Consider the following 21,205-nt stretch of genomic DNA (forward strand, 5'->3'; position numbering starts at 1 on the left):
ACCATCCTAATTATGAACACCATAACCACCAAGTTATCTTTGTGTTTCTTCCTGTTCAGTTTCCTGTCAAACCAGGCTACAAAACAGACAACATTTACAGCTGCCATTGCTGCTGTTGCAGTCCCTAATGTACCCGAACTTTTCCATGTTTATATATATTTATTGAGATTGATATTTACATGATTAAATGTTTCCAACATGTTAAGAAATCAAACTTGTTAAGACTTGATTCATTGAAATATGTTTCATATAGACAATTGACCACCCAAGTTGACCGGTGATTCACGAACGTTAAAACTTGTAAAAACTATATGATGGCATATATATGGATATATATATATATAGTTAACATGATACTATGATAAGTAAACATATCATTAAGTATATTAACAATGAACTACATATGTAAAAACAAGACTACTAACTTAATGATTTTTAAACGAGACATATATGTAACGATTATCGTTGTAAAGACATTTAATGTATATATATCATATTAAGAGATATTCATACATGATAATATCATGATAATATAATAATTTAAAATCTCATTTGATATTATAAACATTGGGTTAACAACATTTAACAAGATCGTTAACCTAAAGGTTTCAAAACAACACTTACATGTAACGACTAACGATGACTTAACGACTCAGTTAAAATGTATATACATGTAATGTTTTAATATGTATTTATACACTTTTGAAAGACTTCAATACACTTATCAAAATACTTTTACTTAACAAAAATGCTTACAATTACATCCTCATTCAGTTTCATCAACAATTCTACTCGTATGCACCGGTATTCGTACTCATACAATACACATCTTTTAGATATATGTACTATTGGTATATACACTCCAATGATCAGCTCTTAGCAGCCCATGTGAGTCACCTAACATATGTGGGAACCATCATTTGGCAACTAGCATGAAATATCTCATAAAATTACAAAAATATGAGTAATCATTCATGACTTATTTACATGAAAACAAAATTTCATATCCTTTATATCTAATCCATACACCAACGACAAAAAACACCTACAAACACTTTCATTCTTCAATTTTCTTCATCTAATTGATCTCTCTCAAGTTCTATCTTCAAGTTCTAAGTGTTCTTCATATATTCTACAACTTCTAGTTACATAAAATCAAGAATACTTTCAAGTTTGCTAGCTCACTTCCAATCTTGTAAGGTGATCATCCAACCTCAAGAAATCTTTGTTTCTTGGTTATCATTCTAATACAAGGTAATAATCATATTCAAACTTTGGTTCAATTTCTATAACTATAACAATCTTATTTCAAGTGATGATCTTACTTGAACTTGTTTTCATGTCATGACTCTGCTTCAAGAACTTCGAGCCATCCAAGGATCCGTTGAAGCTAGATCCATTTTCCTATTTTCCAGTAGGTTTATCCAAGGAACTTAAGGTAGTAATGATGTTCATAACATCATTCGATTCATACATATAAATCTATCTTATTCAAAGGTTTAAACTTGTAATCACTAGAACATAGTTTAGTTAATTCTAAACTTGTTCGCAAACAAAAGTTAATCATTCTAACTTGAATTTTAAAATCAAATAAACACATGTTCTATATCTATATGATATGCTAACTTAATGATTTAAAACCTGGAGACACGAAAAACACCGTAAAACCGGATTTACGCCGTCGTAGTAACACCGCGGGCTGTTTTGGGTTAGTTAATTAAAAACTATGATAAACTTTGATTTAAAAGTTGTTATTCTGAGAAAATGATTTTTATTATGAACATGAAACTATATCCAAAAATTATGGTTAAACTCAAAGTGGAAGTATGTTTTCTAAAATGGTCATCTAGACGTCGTTCTTTCGACTGAAATGACTACCTTTAAAAAAATGACTTGTAACTTATTTTTCCGACTATAAACCTATACTTTTTCTGTTTAGATTCATAAAATAGAGTTCAATATGAAACCATAGCAATTTGATTCACTCAAAACGGATTTAAAATGAAGAAGTTATGGGTAAAACAAGATTGGATAATTTTTCTCATTTTAGCTACGTGAAAATTGGTTACAAATCTATTCCAACCATAACTTAATCAACTTGTATTGTATATTATGTAATCTTGAGATACCATAGACACGTATACAATGTTTTGACCTATCATGTCGACACATCTATATATATTTCGGAACAACCATAGACACTCTATATGTGAATGTTGGAGTTAGCTAAACAGGGTTGAGGTTGATTCCAAAATATATATAGTTTGAGTTGTGATCAATACTGAGATACATATACACTGGGTTATGGATTGTTTCAAGATAATATTTATCGATTTATTTCTGTACATCTAACTGTGGACAACTAGTTGTAGGTTACTAACGAGGACAGCTGACTTAATAAACTTAAAACATCAAAATATATTAAAAGTATTGTAAATATATTTTGAACATACTTTGATATATATATATATATATTGTTATAGGTTCGTGAATCAACCAGTGGCCAAGTCTTACTTCCCGACGAAGTAAAAATATGTGAAAGTGAGTTATAGTCCCACTTTTAAAATCTAATATTTTTGGGATGAGAATACATGCAGGTTTTATAAATGATTTAAAAAATAGACACAAGTACGTGAAACTACATTCTATGGTTGAATTATCGAAATCGAATATGCCCCTTTTTATTAAGTCTGGTAATCTAAGAATTAGAGAACAGACACCCTAATTGAAGCGAATCCTAAAGATAGATCTATTGGGCCTAACAAACCCCATCCAAAGTACCGGATGCTTTAGTACTTCGAAATTTATATCATATCCGAAGGGTGTCCTGGAATGATGGGGATATTCTTATATATGCATCTTGTTAATGTCGGTTACCAGGTGTTCACCAGATGAATAATTTTTATCTCTATGTATGGGATGTGTATTGAAATATGAAATCTTGTGGTCTATTATTATGATTTGATATATATAGGTTAAACCTATAACTCACCAACATTTTTGTTGACGTTTTAAGCATGTTTATTCTCAGGTGATTATTAAGAGCTTCCGCTGTCGCATACTTAAATAAGGACGAGATTTGGAGTCCATGCTTGTATGATATTGTGTAAAAACTGCATTCAAGAAACTTATTTTGTTGTAACATATTTGTATTGTAAACCATTATGTAATGGTCGTGTGTAAACATGATATTTTAGATTATCATTATTTGATAATCTACGTAAAGCTTTTTAAACCTTTATTGATGAAATAAAGGTTATGGTTTGTTTTAAAATGAACGCAGTCTTTGAAAAAAGTCTCATATAGAGGTCAAAACCTCGCAACGAAATCAATTAATATGGAACATTTTTAATCAATAAGAACGAGACATTTCAGTTGGTATCCGAGCGTTGGTCTTAGAGAACCAGAATTTTGCATTAGTGTATCTTATCGAGTTTGTTAGGATGCATTAGTGAGTCTGGACTTCGACCGTGTTTACTTGAAAAATGATTGCTTAACAAATTTTGTTGGAAACTATATATTTTTAACATGTGAATATTATGTGATATATTAATCTCTTAACGTGTTTGATATTATGTGATAGATGTCTACCTCTAGAACAAGTCCCGTTGACTCACCTAATAATAATGAAGAGTCAAATGTAAACTGGAATGATTTGTGGACTGATTCACAAGTTCCCGAAGAGGAACCGGAAGAAGAATCGGAATCGGAAGAAGAATCGGAACCGGATGAAGAAATAGAACCGGTGGGGGAAATAATAAAACGGTTAAGTAAAAGAAAATCCTCAACCAACCGACCAAGGTTAATTATGGTCAATGGTGTTTCCGCCAAGGAAGCAAAATATTGGGAGGATTACCAATTCTCCGATGAATCGGATTCCGACGAGAATTCCGATGATGTTATAGAAATTACCCCAACCGAATTTAAAAAGGCAAAAGAAAATAATAAGGGAAAGGGCATAAAAATAGAGAAATCTAATTCCAACCCCGATGAACTTTATATGTATCGTCAACCCCCGAAGTCCTTAAGTTGTAACAATGACCCGGGAACCTCTAAACCACCAGGTTTTTCTAAACCAATGTGGAAAACGACAGCTCGTATTAGGGGAACATCATATATCCCTAGAAACTTGGCAAAACGAACCAAAACCGAAGAAGAAGAAACAAGAGAGTCGGAATAAGATAGTTGTATTCGTGTGGTGTAATATATGTAATATAGTGTGCTTATGCTTTATGATATATGTAAAAATTGCTTGTATTAATAAGTATTTTTTTTATGAATCTAACTCTTGTCTATTTTACAGTATAAAAACACAAAATGGATAGACAACCCAATATTTTAAGAGACCTACCCGGAGACATGATTGATGAAATCTTGTCTAGAGTCGGTCAGAATTCTTCGGCACAACTATTTAAGGCGAGATCAGTTTGTAAGACATTCGAAGAACGTTTCAAGAATGCCTTGGTTTATAAAAGGCTTTCGTTCGAAAGATGGGGGATATCACATTGGGAAATCCATAAGTTACGATGTGTTTACTTTGACGCATATATTGCGGGGAACCCAAATGCTATTTTACGCAATGGGTTAAGAAATTATTTTGACTCAATATATCCGAATATTGGACTTCGTGATTTAGAAAAAGCGGCTAACATGCAACATAAAGAAGCATGTTATGCTTACGGATTAGTAATGTTCGCTTCTCACCAAAGTGAGAACAAGAACATCGGGCTACAACTATTAAACAAAACGTTCCCACAAGTGACGGAGTCGGAAATTGGGGTAAGAAATGAGGTTTTTAGATTGTTACGGGACTGTTGGACATTACGTAACCCTCGTCCCTTTGACGACGTTACAACACGATGTCTTATCAATGGCCATAACGGTTATGTTCCACAAGACCAAGGATGGGAAGTAATCCTAGTAAAACCAGAATGCATGACTTGTTTCTGGACGTATGAATTACGTGTCTTTATTGCCTTTACTGAACGACTTGTGTACTAGCTAGAATTATCTTCACAACCATCTTGTATCAAATTTATTTTGTGCTATATTTCATTCTATATGTAAAATAAGCGGTATTGTAAGTTTGTAAAATATTGTGTAAAAGTTTGAACGCGAAATATTATTATAATCAGTTTTTCATATAGAATTGTAGTAGTTGAATTGTATATTAGCTACTAAGTATGAACTTAACGGGTAGGTACTACCCGAATTTAAACTTATAAAACGCTAATATGAAGAAAAAGCTTTTATAAATGAGTTCATATTATGCTACGAAATACTATTAACTACTCTTAATATTCTATATGATTAACTTGTTCCATTTGACTATTTTGAAGGAAATGGCAACGACTACTCGACACACCGTGAATATGAATGAAGAGGAATTCCGTACTTTTCTAGCTTCAAACATAGCCGCAGTACAGGCTGCGCTACATACCAACAATAACCTTGGATCCAGCAGTACAGGAAATCGTGTAGGATGCACCTACAAAGAATTCACTGCCTGCAAACCTTTGGAATTTGATGGAACCGAAGGACCGATCGGATTGAAACTGTGGACCGAGAAGGTCGAATCGGTGTTTGCCATAAGTAAGTGTACTGAAGAGGACAAAGTGAAGTACGCTACGCATACCTTCACAGGTTCTGCGTTAACATAGTGGAATACCTATCTAGAGCAAGTGGGACAAGACGATGCGTATGCACTACCGTGGTCAGCATTCAAGCACTTGATGAACGAGAAATACCGTCCTAGAACTGAGGTCAATAAGCTCAAGACAGAACTTAGAGGGTTACGAACCCAAGGATTTGATATTACCACGTACGAAAGACGATTCACAGAATTGTGCCTATTGTGTCCGGGAGCATTCGAAGATGAGGAAGAGAAGATCGACGCGTTTGTGAAAGGATTACCGGAAAGAATCCAAGAAGATATAAGTTCACACGAGCCCGCCTTCATACAACAGGCATGTAGAATGGCTCACAAACTAGTGAACCAGATTGAAGAAAGAATTAAAGAACAGACTGCTGAAGAGGCCAATGTGAAGCAAGTCAAAAGAAAGTGGGAGGAAAACGGTGATAAGAATCACCAATACAACAACAACAGCAATTACAACAATAATCGCAACAATTATCCCAACAATCGCAACATCAATCGCAACTACAACAAACGGCCCAACAACAACAACAACAACAACAACAACAACAGCAACTACAACAATCATCCCAACAACAATAATAACAACAACAACAACAACAATCAGAAGCAGCTATGCGAAAAGTGTGAAAAGTATCACTCGGGGTTCTGCACCAAATTTTGCAACAAGTGTAAAAGAAATGGTCATAGCGCGGCGAAGTGTGAGGTCTACGGACCAGGGGTTAATAGAACGAAAGGAACAAATAGTGTCGGAACGAGTAATGGCGGAGCAAGTAGTGTCGGAGCAAGTTATGCCAATGTAGTTTGTTATAAATGTGGAAAACCGGGCCACATTATTAGAAATTGCCCGAACCAGGAGAACACGAATGGACAAGGCCGCGGAAGAGTTTTCAATATTAATACGGCAGAGGCACAGGAAGACCCGGAGCTTGTTACGGGTACGTTTCTTATTGACAATAAATCTGCTTACGTTTTATTTGATTTGGGTGCGGATAGAAGCTATATGAGTAGAGATTTTTGTGCTAAATTAAGTTGTCCATTGACGCCTTTGGATAGTAAATTTTTACTCGAATTAGCAAATGGTAAATTAATTTCAGCAGATAATATATGTCGGAATCGAGAAATTAAACTGGTTAGCGAAACATTTAAGATTGATTTGATACCAGTAGAGTTAGGGAGTTTTGATGTGATAATCGGTATGGACTGGTTGAAAGAAGTGAAAGCAGAGATCGTTTGTTACAAAAATGCAATTCGCATTATACGAGAAAAAGGAAAACCCTTAATGGTATACGGAGAAAAGGGCAACACGAAGCTACATCTTATTAGTAATTTGAAGGCACAAAAACTAATAAGAAAAGGTTGCTATGTTGTTCTAGCACATGTCGAGAAAGTACAAACTGAAGAAAAGAGCATCAATGATGTTCCCATTGCAAAAGAATTTCCCGATGTATTTCCGAAAGAATTACCGGGATTACCCCCACATCGATCCGTTGAATTTCAAATAGATCTTGTACCAGGAGCTGCACCAATAGCTCGTGCTCCTTACAGACTCGCACCCAGCGAGATGAAAGAACTGCAAAGCCAATTACAAGAACTTTTAGAGCGTGGTTTCATTCGACCAAGCACATCACCGTGGGGAGCTCCTGTTTTGTTTGTCAAGAAGAAAGATGGTACATTCAGGTTGTGTATCGACTACCGAGAGTTGAACAAACTTACCATCAAGAACCGCTACCCACTACCGAGAATCGACGACTTATTTGATCAACTACAAGGCTCGTCTGTTTATTCAAAGATTGACTTACGTTCCGGGTATCATCAAATGCGGGTGAAAGAAGATGATATTCCAAAGACTGCTTTCAGAACACGTTACGGTCATTACGAGTTTATGGTCATGCCGTTTGGTTTAACTAATGCACCAGCTGTGTTCATGGACCTTATGAACCGAGTGTGTGGACCATACCTTGACAAGTTTGTCATTGTTTTCATTGATGACATACTTATTTACTCAAAGAATGACCAAGAACATGGTGAACATTTGAGAAAGGTGTTAGAAGTATTGAGGAAGGAAGAATTGTACGCTAAGTTTTCAAAGTGTGCATTTTAGTTGGAAGAAGTTCAATTCCTCGGTCACATAGTGAACAAAGAAGGTATTAAGGTGGATCCGGCAAAGATAGAAACTGTTGAAAAGTGGGAAACCCCGAAAACTCCAAAACACATACGCCAGTTTTTAGGACTAGCTGGTTACTACAGAAGGTTCATCCAAGACTTTTCCAGAATAGCAAAACCCTTAACTGCATTAACACATAAAGGGAAGAAATTTGAATGGAATGATGAACAAGAGAAAGCGTTTCAGTTATTGAAGAAAAAGCTAACTACGGCACCTATATTGTCATTGCTTGAAGGGAATGATGATTTTGTGATTTATTGTGACGCATCAAAGCAAGGTCTCGGTTGTGTATTAATGCAACGAACGAAGGTGATTGCTTGTGCGTCTAGACAATTGAAGATTCACGAACAAAATTATACGACGCATGATTTGGAATTAGGCGCGGTTGTTTTTGCATTAAAGACTTGGAGGCACTACTTATATGGGGTCAAAAGTATTATATATACCGACCACAAAAGTCTTCAACACATATTTAATCAGAAACAACTGAATATGAGGCAGCGCAGGTGGATTGAATTATTGAATGATTACGACTTTGAGATTCGTTACCACCCGGGGAAGGCAAATTTGGTAGCCGATGCCTTGAGCAGGAAGGACAGAGAACCCATTCGAGTAAAATCTATGAATATAATGATTCATAATAACCTTACTACTCAAATAAAGGAGGCGCAACAAGGAGTTTTAAAAGAGGGAAATTTAAAGGATGAAATACCCAAAGGATCGAAGAAGCATCTTAATATTCGGGAAGACGAAACCCGGTATAGGGCTGAAAGGATTTGGGTGCCAAAATTTGGAGATATGAGAGAAATGGTACTTAGAGAAGCTCATAAAACCAGATACTCAATACATCCTGGAACGGGGAAGATGTACAAGGATCTCATGAAACATTTTTGGTGGCCGGGTATGAAAGCCGATGTTGCTAAATACGTAGGAGAATGTTTGATGTGTTCTAAGGTCAAAGCTGAGCATCAAAAACCATCAGGTCTACTTCAACAACCCGAAATCCCGGAATGGAAATGGGAAAACATTACCATGGATTTCATCACTAAATTGCCAAGGACTGCAAGTGGTTTTGATACTATTTGGGTAATAGTTGATCGTCTCACCAAATCAGCACACTTCCTGCCAATAAGAGAAGATGACAAGATGGAGAAGTTAGCACGACTGTATTTGAAGGAAGTCGTCTCCAGACATGGAATACCAATCTCTATTATCTCTGATAGGGATGGTAGATTTATTTCAAGATTCTGGCAGACATTACAGCAAGCATTAGGAACTCGTCTAGACATGAGTACTGATTATCATCCACAAACTGATGGGCAGAGCGAAAGGATGATACAAACGCTTGAAGACATGCTACGAGCATGTGTTATTGATTTCGGAAACAGTTGGGATCGACATCTACCGTTAGCAGAATTTTCCTACAACAACAGCTACCATTCAAGCATTGAGATGGCGCCGTTTGAAGCACTTTATGGTAGAAAGTGCAGGTCTCCGATTTTTTGGAGTGAAGTGGGGGATAGACAGATTACGGGTCCGGAGATAATACAAGAAACTACCGAGAAGATCATCCAAATTCAACAACGGTTGAAAACCGCCCAAAGTCGACAAAAGAGCTACGCTGACATTAAAAGTAAAGATATAGAATTTGAAATTGGAGAGATGGTCATGCTTAAAGTTGCACCTTGGAAAGGCGTTGTTTGATTTGGTAAACGAGGGAAATTAAATCCAAGGTATATTGGACCATTCAAGATTATTGATCGTGTCGGACCAGTATCTTACCGACTTGAGTTACCTCAACAACTCGCGGCTGTACATAACACTTTCCACGTCTCAAATTTGAAGAAATGTTTTGCTAAAGAAGATCTCACTATTCCGTTAGATGAAATTCAAATCAACGAAAAACTTCAATTCATCGAAGAACCCGTCGAAATAATGGATCGTGAGGTTAAAAGACTTAAGCAAAACAAGATACCAATTGTTAAGGTTCGATGGAATGCTCGTAGAGGACCCGAGTTCACCTGGGAGCGTGAAGATCAGATGAAGAAGAAATACCCGCATCTATTTCCAGAAGATTCGTCAACACCTTCAACAGCTTAAAATTTCGGGACGAAATTTATTTAACGGGTAGGTACTGTAGTGACCCGAACTTTTCCATGTTTATATATATTAATTGAGATTGATATTTACATGATTAAATGTTTCCAACATGTTAAGCAATCAAACTTGTTAAGACTTGATTAATTGAAATAGGTTTCATATAGACAATTGACCACCCAAGTTGACCGGTGATTCACGAACGTTAAAAATTGTAAAAACTATATGATGTCATATATATGGATATATATATAGTTAAAATATATTATGATAAGTAAACATATCATTAATTATATTAAAAATGAACTACATATGTAAAAACAAGACTACTAACTTAAGAATTTCGAAACGAGGCATATATGTAACGATTATCGTTGTAACGACATTTAAATGTATATATATATATCATATTAAGATATATTAATACATCATAATATCATGATAATGTAATAATTTAACATCTCTTTAGATATAATAAACAATGGGTTAACAACATTTAACAAGATAGTTAAACTAAAGGTTTCAAAACAACACTTACATGTAACGACTAACGATGACTTAACGACTTAGTTAAAATATATATACATGTAGTGTTTTAATATGTATTCATACAATTTTTAAAGACTTCAAGACACTTATCAAAGTACTTCTACTTAACAAAAATGCTTATGATTACATCCTCATTCATTTTCATCAACAATTCTACTCGTATGCACTCGTATTTGTACTCGTACAATACACAGCTTCTAAAAGTATTTACTATTGGTATATACACTCCAATGATCAGCTATTAGAAGCCCATGTAAGTCACCTAACCATGTGGGAACCATCATTTAACATCTAGCATGAAATATCTCACAAAATTACAAACTAATGGAGCCTATATGGAAGCACCATATTCACGTGAACTTGCATACTCACAAACACATTCACTTTGCAATTTTCTTGAATCAAATTACTCTCTCTCAAGTGTTATTCCATTATTCTAAGTGTTATTCATCATCTTCATCAAAATCTAGCTCAATCTAGTTCATAAATCCGTACATAAACCAAGTTATAAAACAACTACTCAAGAATACACCAACAACACTTCCAAGTTTGCTAGCTTACTTCCAATCTTGCAAATCCACTTTGAGTGATCATCCAACCTCAAGAAATCTTTATTATTTAAAGTAAGATATCTTTCTAATATAAGGTAATACTCATATTCATACTTTGATTCAATTTCTATAACTTTAACAATCTTATTTCGAGTGAAAATCTTACTTGAACTTGTTTTCGTGTCATGATTTTGCTTCAAGAACTTTCAAGCCATCCAAGGATCCTTTGAAGCTAGATCTATTTTTCTCAATTCCAGTAGGTTTATCCTCAAAACCTGAGGTAGTAATGATGTTCATAACATCATTCGATTCATATATATAAAACTACCTTATTCGAAGGTTTAAACTTGAAATCACTAGAACATAGTTTAGTTAATTCTAAACTTGTTCGCAAACAAAAGTTAATCCTTCTAAATTGACTTTTAAAATCAACTAAACACATGTTATATATCTATATAATATGCTAACTTAATGATTTAAAACCTGAAAACACGTAAAATACCGTAAAACAGGATATACGCCGTCGTAGTAACACCGATGGCTGTTTTGGGTTAGTTAATTAAAAACTATGATAAACTTTGATTTAAAAGTTGTTCTTCTGGGAAAATTATTTTTCTTATGAACATGAAACTATATCCAAAAATCATGGTTAAACTCAAAGTGGAAGTATGTTTTCCAAAATGGTCATCTAGACGTTGTTCTTTCGACTGAAATAACTACCTTTACAAAAATGACTTGTAACCTGTATTTCTGGCTATAAAATTATACTTTTTCTGTTTAGATTCATAAACTTAAGTTCAATATGAAACCATAGCAACTTGAATCACTCAAAACGGATTTAAAACGAAGAAATTATGGGTAAAACAAGATTGGATATTTTTGCTTGTTGTAACTACGTGAAAATTGGTAACAAATCTATATTAATCATATCCTAGCTAACTCATATTGTATTAAACATGTATTCTAATATATTATGTAATCTTGGGATACCATAGACACGTATGCAAATGTTTTGACATATCATATCGACCCATGTATATATATTATTTGGAACAACCATAGACACTCTATATGCAGTAAGGTTTGAATTAGCTATACAAGGTTGATGTTGATTCCAAAAATATATATACTTTGAGTTGTGATCTAGCCTGAGACGTGTATACACTGGGTCGTGGATTGATTCAAGATAATATATATCAATTTATTTCTGTACATCTAACTGTGGACAACTAGTTCTAGGTTACTAACGATGACAGCTGACTTGATAAACTTAAAACATTAAAACATATTAAAAATGTTGTAAATATATTTTGAACATACTTTGATATATATGTACATATTTGTTATAGATTCGTGAATCAACCAGTGACCAAGTCTTACTTCCCGACGAAGTAAAAATATGTGAAAGTGAGTTATAGTCCCACTTTTAAAATCTAATATTTTGGGATGAGAATACATGCAATTTTATAAATGTTTTACGAAATAGACACAAGTAAATGAAACTACATTATATGGGTGAATGATCGAAGATAAATATGCCCCTTTTTAGCTTGGTAGCCTAAGAATTTGGGAACAGACCCCCAAATTGACGCGAATCGTAAAGATAGATCTATCGGGCCCAACAAGCCCCATTCTGGAATTTAGAATGCTTTAGTACTTCGAAATTATCATGTCCGATGGGTGTCCCGAAATGATGGGGATATTCTATATGCATCTTGTTAATGTCGGTTACCAGGTGTTCACCATATGAATGATTTTTATCTCTATGTATGGGATGTATATTGAAATATGAAATCTTGTGGTCTATTATTACGATTTGATAAATATATAGGTTAAACCTATAACTCACCAACATTTTTGTTGATGTTTAAAGCATGTTTATTCTCAGGTGACTATTAAGAGCTTCCGCTGTTGCATGCTAAATATGGACAAGATTTGGTGTCAGCATATTTGTATAATATTGTTTAAAACTGCATTCGAGATTTATTTTGTTGTAACATATTAATATTGTAAACCAATATGTATTGGTAGTGTGTAAGTGTGATATTTTTATATTATCATTTCTGGATAATCTAGGTGGTGTCCTTTTATCCTTGTCGATAAAATAAAGGTTATGGTTTGTTTTTAAAAACGAATGCAGTCTTTGAAAAACGTCTCATATAGAGGTCCAAACCTCGCAACGAAATCAATTAATATGGAACGTTTATAATCAATATGAACGGGACATTTCAATGTTTTTGTTTCGGTAAATTAACCAAACCCAAACCCATTATAATACCTTTATGATCAACCCTACCTTCACCACTTAAAACCATCACCAATTTCGATCATTATTTTCTATATTTTTGCTATTGCTCCTATTTACTTGTGCTGCTACACTGTTATCCATTCTATTACTATACAGCTCGACCTCTCCTATTTCTGTTTCAGTCCATCTCGAAACAAAAATATCGAACCCATTTAAGAGATAATGAACTGTAACTATTTTGATAACGATTCTGTGTTGACACGACGGATAACTTGAAGTTGATGATGATCGCGATAATGGTGACTGATGAGATATGATGCAAGAAGAAGATGTTACAGCTGTGAACCCATGTCCTATCTCTTATGCTTAAAATTTACGATCACTAAACAATCGAATACTCTTATTCCTGTTTTCGTTCGAGAAGATAAAAACCACAACCCACAACCACGTTCGATCACCCCTACAACCACCGTATTACTGCACTGCCTCATGTTCGTTTCTGTTTGCTACAGTTGCTGCATAATTTAATATAGCAAATAACGAAAACCCTTTATAATTGTTACTGGACTCCTATTTTCGATTTATGTTCAAATTGCAGCAGCCCACTTTTGCTATTCGGGCTTGTTATTTACTAATTGAGCTTAGATAATTAAATGTTATTGGGCCGAGATCTAGATCCAGTTCTGTTCCCGAATGGTACTGTCGTGTTTGAAGAAGAAGAAGGGGAACACATAAAAACGGGTTAAATAGAAATAAATCAAGAATTAATCAGAAATGAATGAAACGGAGGAGTGGTTATGGGAGGTGTCATATTAGCGAGAGGTCTTAGGTTCAAGCCCGGGCTGGGGCATTATTTTCTCAGCCTATTTTTTTTTTTGAGGTAGAACTTCTTTTATTATTATTATTACTATTATTATTATTATTAGTAACATAAGTATTATTATCATTACTATTATTAATTTTATCATTTCTAAATTTATTATTAAGTATCATTATTATTGTTATTACTACTACTATTATTATTAGCAAAACTATTATTATTATCATTACCATTATTAAAATCTAATCATTTTCATTATTAAAGATTACTATAAATATTATTAATATAACTAATATTATTATTATTATTAATATTTTAAACATTAGTATTATTTTTATTATCATTATCATTAGTATTATTAATATTACTATTAATATTATTATTATTACAACAAATATTATTTATGCAAAATATATTTATTACCTATATCATAAATATACTAATATCACATAAATATCATGTTTTTAATATAATATCATTTATAGTAAGATAACATTAATTAAATTATATATCAGATACATATTATAACATATTATAAGTATTAATATGAATATATATAAGGATATTAGTCTTAATACGATGTAAACTTAGTTGATTAATATTATAATGTGTTAATATATACACTTGATATAGGTTCGTGAATCTGATGCCAACCTTGCATTGTTCAGTTCATTCGTATGCATATTTTACTACAAAATATCGTATCGTGAGTTTCATTTGCTCCATTTTTAAATGCTTTTGCAATATATATATTTTTGGGACTGAGAATACATATGCTGCTTTTATAACTGTTTTACGAAATAGACACAAGTACTTAAAAACTACATTCTATGGTTGGATTATTATACCGGATATCACCCCTTTTAGCTTGGTAGCCTAAGAATTGGTGTTTATTATAATTGCCACCAATTGACGCGAATCATAAAGATATATCTATTGGACCCAACAAGCCCCATCCAGGTTACGGATGCTTTAGTACTTCGATTTATCATGTCCGATGAGAGTCCCGGAATGATGGAGATATTTTAGATGTATTTTGTTAATGTCGGTTACCAGGTGTTCACCATATGAATGATTTTTATGCAGATTGTGAAATGCCTGTATGATCTTTATAAAAACGAAAATCTTGTGGTCTATTAAAATTATGGAAATGAATGTTTATGATAAACCTATGAACTCACCAACCTTTTGGTTGACACTTTTAAGCATGTTTATTCTCAGCTATTAAAGAAATCTTCCGCTGTGCATTTGCTCATTACAAAGATATTACTTGGAGTCGTTCATGGCATATTTAGGTCAGTACCTCGCAATGGGACCAGATGTTGATGACTTCGTCCAGATGGATTAGGATGGGTCGTTTCATATCACTCGCGACAGAGCACGAAAGAGCGGGAAATAGTACAATAAGAGACTAGTAAGTACCGATTTAATAAGAACTAATCTTCATCCGAATGACATCGATCCCATTTTCCAACCCGAAAGTCTACCATTGAATTTATCAATAATTGCACGCCAATCACTTAACTTATTCGTTTTCGAACCAACGGGCAAACCAAGATAAATGAAAGGGAATTTACCAACTTGTCATCCCATGAGACTAGCATTAAGATTCACTTCCGCAAAATCGACCCCCACACCAAACTCACAACTCTTTTGGAAGTTAACTTTTAGCCCCGAAGCTAGCTAAAAACATTCAAGAAGATTCCTTAGATTGAAGGCATTTGAACGACTTCACTTAACAAAAAAAAAAGTGTCGTCCGCATATTAGAGATGCGATACTAACACTATATCTTTCCCGACTTCAACCCCTTTGAAAAGACCTTTATTCGTAGCCGCTTTAGTGAAAATGCGTAATCCTTTTGCCGCTAAGGTGAAGAGAAATGAAGATAGCGAATCACCATGCCTAACACCCCTATTAAGCCTATTAAGAGAGAATTCATTAGTTGAACACTTGGGTTCGGGGTCGGAAAAGGTGTTAGATGGTGAAGGTTTTTTTGACGAATATAGGAATGGCGGTTTGAATTCGAATGGGGTCGGAATTGAATCAACGTTTGCGTTTAAAGCTAAGGTGGTTAATGATTTCAACAACAAAAACGTTAATGCTTGATTTGTAGGGCATTTGTTCGCTTTTGTTTAGATGTTTGCTTAGTTTCGTTTTCTTTGTTTGTATTTTCATTCTGTTTCATCTCGGAGAGGTTCAGGACTAGTTAGCGTTTCTTGGTTGTATTGTATAGGTTATGTTTGTTGTCTTAGAGCCTCGGTCGTGGATGTTAGTTATGTTTCTTTGTTTTCTTGTCTCTCTTCGAGATCAATATTTGTTATAGAGTTTTCGTTTCTTTGCCCAAAAAAAAAAAGGTTGAACACCGTTTACATAATACGGAGTATATTATTATTTTAATTCGTATTCTTCCTTTTCTATTTATTTAGAAGGAAAAAATAATAAAGATCACAATTTTATTAAACCGATAGTCAACTTTATAAGATTTATTTGGAATCGTTCTCTGGATTTATAAAAGTAGCAAGTTCATTGACTAGTATCTGTTTATGGTCTGTGTGAACATAGACAAACCATGTGTTGGAATTGGAAAAACTATTAAAAATGGTTGAAAAACTGCAGTCTAATGATATAACGATACACATACACAACATAATTACAACCAAAATGAAATAAAAACCCCAATCATCATAACATAAAAATATTCACCCCCTCTATATTTATTAATTTAATTATTTAATCAAAATCAAATTAACTTCAAAATTCGTCACAACACGCCCCAAATTTCAACCGAAAATCTACTGAAACTCGGCCGTCCATCTTCAGGTGACCTTTTTATTCTCGTAATCAATTGATTCATTCACTTTCAGCTCATTTTGTTGTTTCTAGGGTTTCATTTTCTTACTGTCTCCTAATCTGTGTTTGACTAATTCAATTGATGCAATTCACGCGTTATTGATTTCACGTTTTTGTCTGATTAGATATGTACTTATAGATGAAGTCTCGTTTATTTTACCGTTTAGTGATTGATTGCTTGTCGTTTCTGTAGTATTAATTCTATGTGAACAAGATCCTATCAATTAACTAATCACAAAGTGTGCAGAGATAGATAGGTTAGTCATTATTTTTAATAACTTTTCAATAAGGTTATATAGATATAAATTTTGATTATTTTTGTTTAAATAAATGATAAATTAATAATTACGGAGTACTTGTTTACGCAGGTTCGATGGAGATATCACTGTTAAAAGCGCTTGTTAAAAATATAGCTAGTTTTCTTCAACTGTCGTTTCAAGATAACAAATATAGTGGCATTGTTAACAAGTATTACATTAAGATTGAAGAAGTATTGAAGATAATTAAGCCTGTGCTCGAGTCTATTGTTGATGCTGAGGTGGCATCAAGTGAATTGTTACAGAAGGAATTTGCCGGCTTGAGTTTGTCGGTTGATGAACTCAAGGAGGTGCTAGAAGATTCTCATCCGTTGATGAGTAAAGTTTACTTTGTATGTTACAATTCAAAGTTATTGATTTTGTACAGTAGTTATTGAATTTGAATTATTAGGTGTTACATAGTGACTAATCTTTTTTACTTTGAAGGTTTTAAAGGTTGGATCGTTGTTTGCAAAAGTTCAGACTCATGGTCTTGAACTCCTTGAACTGCTGCAATCATGTGAAGAACTTCCTGTAGAATTGAGTTCACCTTCGCTTGAGGTATGCCTTCACAATGTAACTTATTGATATTTACTTAAAACCTTAACGTTCTTAATATGAATTGAAAATTAGGTTTCTATATTGGAAGTGTATTCAACTTTATAAATTCTACTGTTGTATGTATTCAGCTTTGAGACCTTCTATTGCATGTACACGAGTTTTAAAACCAAATTTTATCCGCATTTAACTTACTGTTGTATGTATAGAACTTGCAAAAACACATCAATTTAATTAGCCAAAAACATGCAAAAACATACATCGGCAATTTTAAAACTTGAATACATACAATAGGAGGTTTCAAAGTTGGAGACTTATAGGGTATGTTTGGCAAAACTAGCTGGTAGCTTGTAGCTGTTAACTTTTTACATGTATTTAGGTGTTTGGCAGAGTAGCTGGAATTGTTAAAATAAAGAGTAAAATGACAAAATGTTAGGAGCTTTTTCTCAAACACTAGTTCTCATAGCTTTTTCCCTTCGTCTAAAAGCTTTAAGCTCTCTTAATCAAACGAAGCTTTTTATCAAATATGAGCTTTTTTCATAAAAGCTATAAGCTGAAAGCTCCTAAAAGCTCTGTGCCAAACATGCCCATAATATTAAAAGGTTTAAAGTTAGATACACTACCAAACTAAAAAACCCTTGAAAATAAAACATTCTTCTCTGCGATGTATGTGGTTGCAGCATTGTGTGCAAAAAATTAAGCATATGGGATATGAAAATCCATCAGCTATCGTGTCCAAAGTTATAAGGGATCAAGTTGAGGGCACTGAACCTAGCTCAGATATCAGGTCAAATATTGCTGACTTGCTTAGCTTAAAGTCAAATCAAGAACTTTTAATCGAATTGGTTGCCCTAGAACAATTAAAGGAGAATGCCGAACAAGCAGAAAAGACTGAAGATGTAGAGTATATTGATGAAATGATTGCGCTTATAACCTACATGCATGATTGCTATGTTGAGATGATACAATCACAGAGTGGGACCCATATATCGGTACCTTCAGACTTTTGTTGCCCATTATCGCTTGAATTGATGACCGATCCTGTAATTGTAGCTTCTGGACAAACATATGAACGGGTTTATATCCGTAATTGGATTAATAGCGGGCTTATGGTTTGTCCAAAAACAATGCAAACTCTTGTCCACACTAATCTTATTCCTAATTACACTGTTAAGGCACTAATTGCAAATTGGTGCGAATCCAACAATGTTAAGCTGCCAGACCCTGTGAAATCCCCAAACTTGAACCAACTTGGTTCACCTAAATATATGGAGCATCATGCTCCTTCGTCTTCGGAAGATTCCATGGCTGAAATATCTGAAAATGTGCATAAATTAGACATTAGCAATGGCAGTTTAGATGAATCTAGGGAGAGAAATTTGGATACTGGCGGACCTTCAACCGTATCACCGCCAGTAAAAGAATCTTCCGGTAGCGGTGATGCTACCGGAGAAGTGGTATCAAAGCCCATTGCAGCCGAAAGTGCGGTCCCACAAAGGGAACAACATGAATATTCACCTCGATTCAGAAACCGATCACGAAATCAAATATGGCGTAGACCAATAGAACGAACGGTTACCGAAACGCGACCTGATCTAAGTGAAATCGAAACTCAAGTCAAAAAATTTGTTCAAGATTTGAGTAGCGAATCAATTGATATAGTTAAGAATGCTACTTTGCAACTCAGATTACTAGCTAGACACGATAAAGATATTCGAAATGTAATAGCTAACTGTGGTGCTATTCCTTTATTAATCAGCATGCTTTATTCACCTGATGAAAAAATTCAAGAAAATTCCGTTACTGCCCTTTTAAACTTATCGATAAACGATATCAACAAAACTGCCATTGGTAACGCAAATGCAATCGAACCGTTGATTCACGTACTTGAAACCGGAAGCTCAGAGGCAAAAGAAAATTCAGCTGCAACACTTTTCAGTCTTTCAGTTATTGAAGAAAACAAGATAAAGATCGGGCGGTCAGGAGCGATCGGGCCGTTAGTTGATTTATTAGGAAACGGGACCCCACGAGGGAAGAAAGATGCAGCAACAGCTTTATTTAATCTATCCACATTACATGAAAACAAGATCCGAATTGTGGAGAAAGGCGCTGTCAAGTACCTTGTAGAGTTGATGGACCCCGCAACCGGGTTGGTTGATAAGGCGGTTGCTGTTTTGTCAAATCTTGCTACGATTCCCGAGGGGAGAGCCGGGATTGGTCAAGAGAACGGGATACCTATTCTCGTTGAAGTGGTTGAACTCGGTTCAGCTCGAGGTAAGGAAAACGCTGCAGCTGCCCTTTTACAGTTGTGTACTAATAGCAGTAGATATTGCAATATGGTGCTCCATGAAGGTGCTGTTCCACCATTGGTCGCTTTGTCACAGTCTGGTACCCCGAGAGCCAAGGAAAAGGTGATTTTTTATTTTTTTATTTTCTAATTTTGCGATACCCTGTTTTCATATTGAATGTGAAATGGAGTTGGATTTTGTTTATATTCTTGCAGGCTCAATCACTGATTAGCTACTTTAGAAACCAGCGACATGGTAATGGTGGGAGGCGATGAGACGATTATGTTGGTATTGAGGCTTTATCAATTGGTAAGCTTTGTGTACACCTGTACATTTAATGCTGCAAATATGCATAAGATTAGGAAATGGAATTGAGGATACATGATTTTTTGAAGGGCTTGATTGAGATATCTGATGAATAACTTTTTTTATTTTTTTTTTATTTTGTAAAGTTGATGCTTTCTATGTATATGTTTGTTGTAGTTTTGAGAAAACTTTATTTATTTTATTGAATTTTTTTAGTTTATGGTATACCTTGTTTTCTTTCTCATAACTCTATGTTTTTTTTTCTCATTTTCTGTCATTTTTCTTATCTTTATAGCTACTATCTGAACGCCATGTAATATTTGTAACAAATAACCTAAACTGCTGATATTTACATAATTAGAATACTGTAGACACTAAATGAGAATTTACTTTGTGGTTTGTAACTTATATGGAGTTTGTCTGAGTTATTGAGCAACTTCAGCATCCAATAAAGATGATTGATTGATTGGGGATTCGTAGGACTAGTTTCAGGCATTTTATCGGATAATTCGAAACCTATATCTCACGTAGGGTGAGTTTGATAAAACTGAATGATTTAGCGCTGAATGGTTCATAATTTGAATGATTCAAAGCCTCTGAATAAAGTTTGTTCTGAATGAAAATAAGCTGTTTGATAATCATTTAGAATGAACGATATAAAATGAGTAAAACTACCTTATCAAAGTGTAACATGAATAAAAAATTCAATATACTTGTTAGTTAAGTGTTCAAGATATGATTTGAGGAGAAAATTACTGAAAATTTAGGCTTTTAATGGTTAAGAGAGTGTTTTATCTCTGAATGGTTCAGCATTAAAT

At 34.2% G+C, this 21,205-nt stretch overlaps 1 protein-coding gene across 2 annotated transcripts; it reads left to right on the top strand.

Annotated features, from left to right (window-relative positions):
* Positions 1-16,732: 16,732 nt before the first annotated feature.
* On the top strand, positions 16,733-20,612 carry LOC139861357 (U-box domain-containing protein 4-like). Of its 2 annotated transcripts, XM_071849731.1 has the most exons (6): positions 16,733-16,909; positions 17,133-17,196; positions 17,308-17,588; positions 17,683-17,796; positions 18,474-20,204; positions 20,297-20,612. In XM_071849731.1, exons 3-6 carry the CDS (start codon positions 17,313-17,315, stop codon positions 20,354-20,356), a joined length of 2,181 nt encoding a protein of 726 aa, XP_071705832.1. In that variant the 5' UTR covers positions 16,733-16,909; positions 17,133-17,196; positions 17,308-17,312; the 3' UTR covers positions 20,357-20,612. The 2 variants fall into 2 exon arrangements, with proteins under 2 accessions (XP_071705832.1, XP_071705833.1); XM_071849732.1 differs by lacking the exon at positions 17,133-17,196.
* The last annotated feature ends 593 nt before the right edge of the window (positions 20,613-21,205 follow it).

The sequence above is a fragment of the Rutidosis leptorrhynchoides genome, chromosome 8 (genome assembly GCF_046630445.1).
Source record: "Rutidosis leptorrhynchoides isolate AG116_Rl617_1_P2 chromosome 8, CSIRO_AGI_Rlap_v1, whole genome shotgun sequence".
In the NCBI taxonomy this organism is placed as follows: Eukaryota; Viridiplantae; Streptophyta; class Magnoliopsida; order Asterales; family Asteraceae; genus Rutidosis; species Rutidosis leptorrhynchoides.